This window comes from Penaeus monodon, chromosome 30 (assembly GCF_015228065.2).
Source record: "Penaeus monodon isolate SGIC_2016 chromosome 30, NSTDA_Pmon_1, whole genome shotgun sequence".
Taxonomy (NCBI): Eukaryota; Metazoa; Arthropoda; class Malacostraca; order Decapoda; family Penaeidae; genus Penaeus; species Penaeus monodon.
The window spans coordinates 17,657,808-17,658,798 of NC_051415.1; the positions used below are offsets into that span (position 1 = coordinate 17,657,808).

At 33.2% G+C, this 991-nt stretch overlaps 1 protein-coding gene across 1 annotated transcript in view; it reads left to right on the forward strand.

Annotated features, from left to right (window-relative positions):
* The window catches only part of LOC119592589 (pre-mRNA-splicing factor syf1 homolog), a gene marked incomplete in the record, with an annotated part of 9,937 nt that overhangs the window by 775 nt on the left and 8,171 nt on the right, over positions 1–991 (forward strand). The window contains 1 exon segment of the mRNA XM_037941467.1: positions 756–931. Coding sequence (XP_037797395.1) covers positions 756–931 — 176 coding nt within the window.

A 991-nucleotide genomic window follows, 5' to 3' on the forward strand; every position in this document is an offset into this window, starting at 1 on the left:
ATATTATCTCTTCTCTATCAAATTTTCTTGAAATGTATTTTCAAGTAAGGTGAAAATTCCTACAGGAAAAATATTTAAGCATTATAGGTTTGGGCAGGAATAGCAGGAAACAATTCAAAATAGCAAAAGTACTGACTGATTGTTGAGAGGTATTTTTTAGTATATGACATCCCTGATGTACACAGTACCAAGAACTGGTAGTCAATCTCCCCTCCTTTTTCTGAATAGTAAAAAAAAATGTTTTCTTTTATCGGATGTGCAGTTGTTTGGAAAAGAGTCATCAGTGGAATCAAACAATTCTAGGATATACATTCCTTTCATAAGCAAGTAATCAAAATTAGCCATAAATTAGCAGACCAAGGATAAGTAAAATTTTTTTTCATATTCCTTATTGTAGCCTAGCTTTGTAAAGTTCACATCAATCCAGCAGCAGTATTAGGTCTTTCAAAAAAGGACATTTCTGAAGAGCAGACATCTGAGGCTAAGATATAATTGCATGATACTGCAGTTGGTGTTTGATGTCCATGTTTAGGTTGTGGTTTGATTTGCTTGTCATAATCTATCATCACATTAATAAATTCAATTCAGACAGCCTAAGAAGTGTTCTGTCAGGAAATGAACTTTGTTGGGTATATTATTTTTTTCATTCAAAGGTGTTAGTTTGTAAATCTTTTACGAAGCACAGCTATTTCAAAAGATTTGCAAATCTTTGTTCCTGTAGTTTAGGTAACTAATTCCATCTTTCTTCTGTGCAGGAGGCAGATGATGTGCAATATGAAGAGGAGCTTCTACGTAATCCCTTTTCTGTAAAGCATTGGCAGAGGTACATAGAACACAAGAAAGATGCTGCACCAGAGAAGCTTAATATCATATATGAAAGGGCACTTCTCCAGATGCCAGGCAGCTATAAGCTATGGCACCTTTATTTGAGGTTTGTTTTTTTAATAATTTTTATGAAAATATGTTGAAATATGTATTTATGAAATGTATT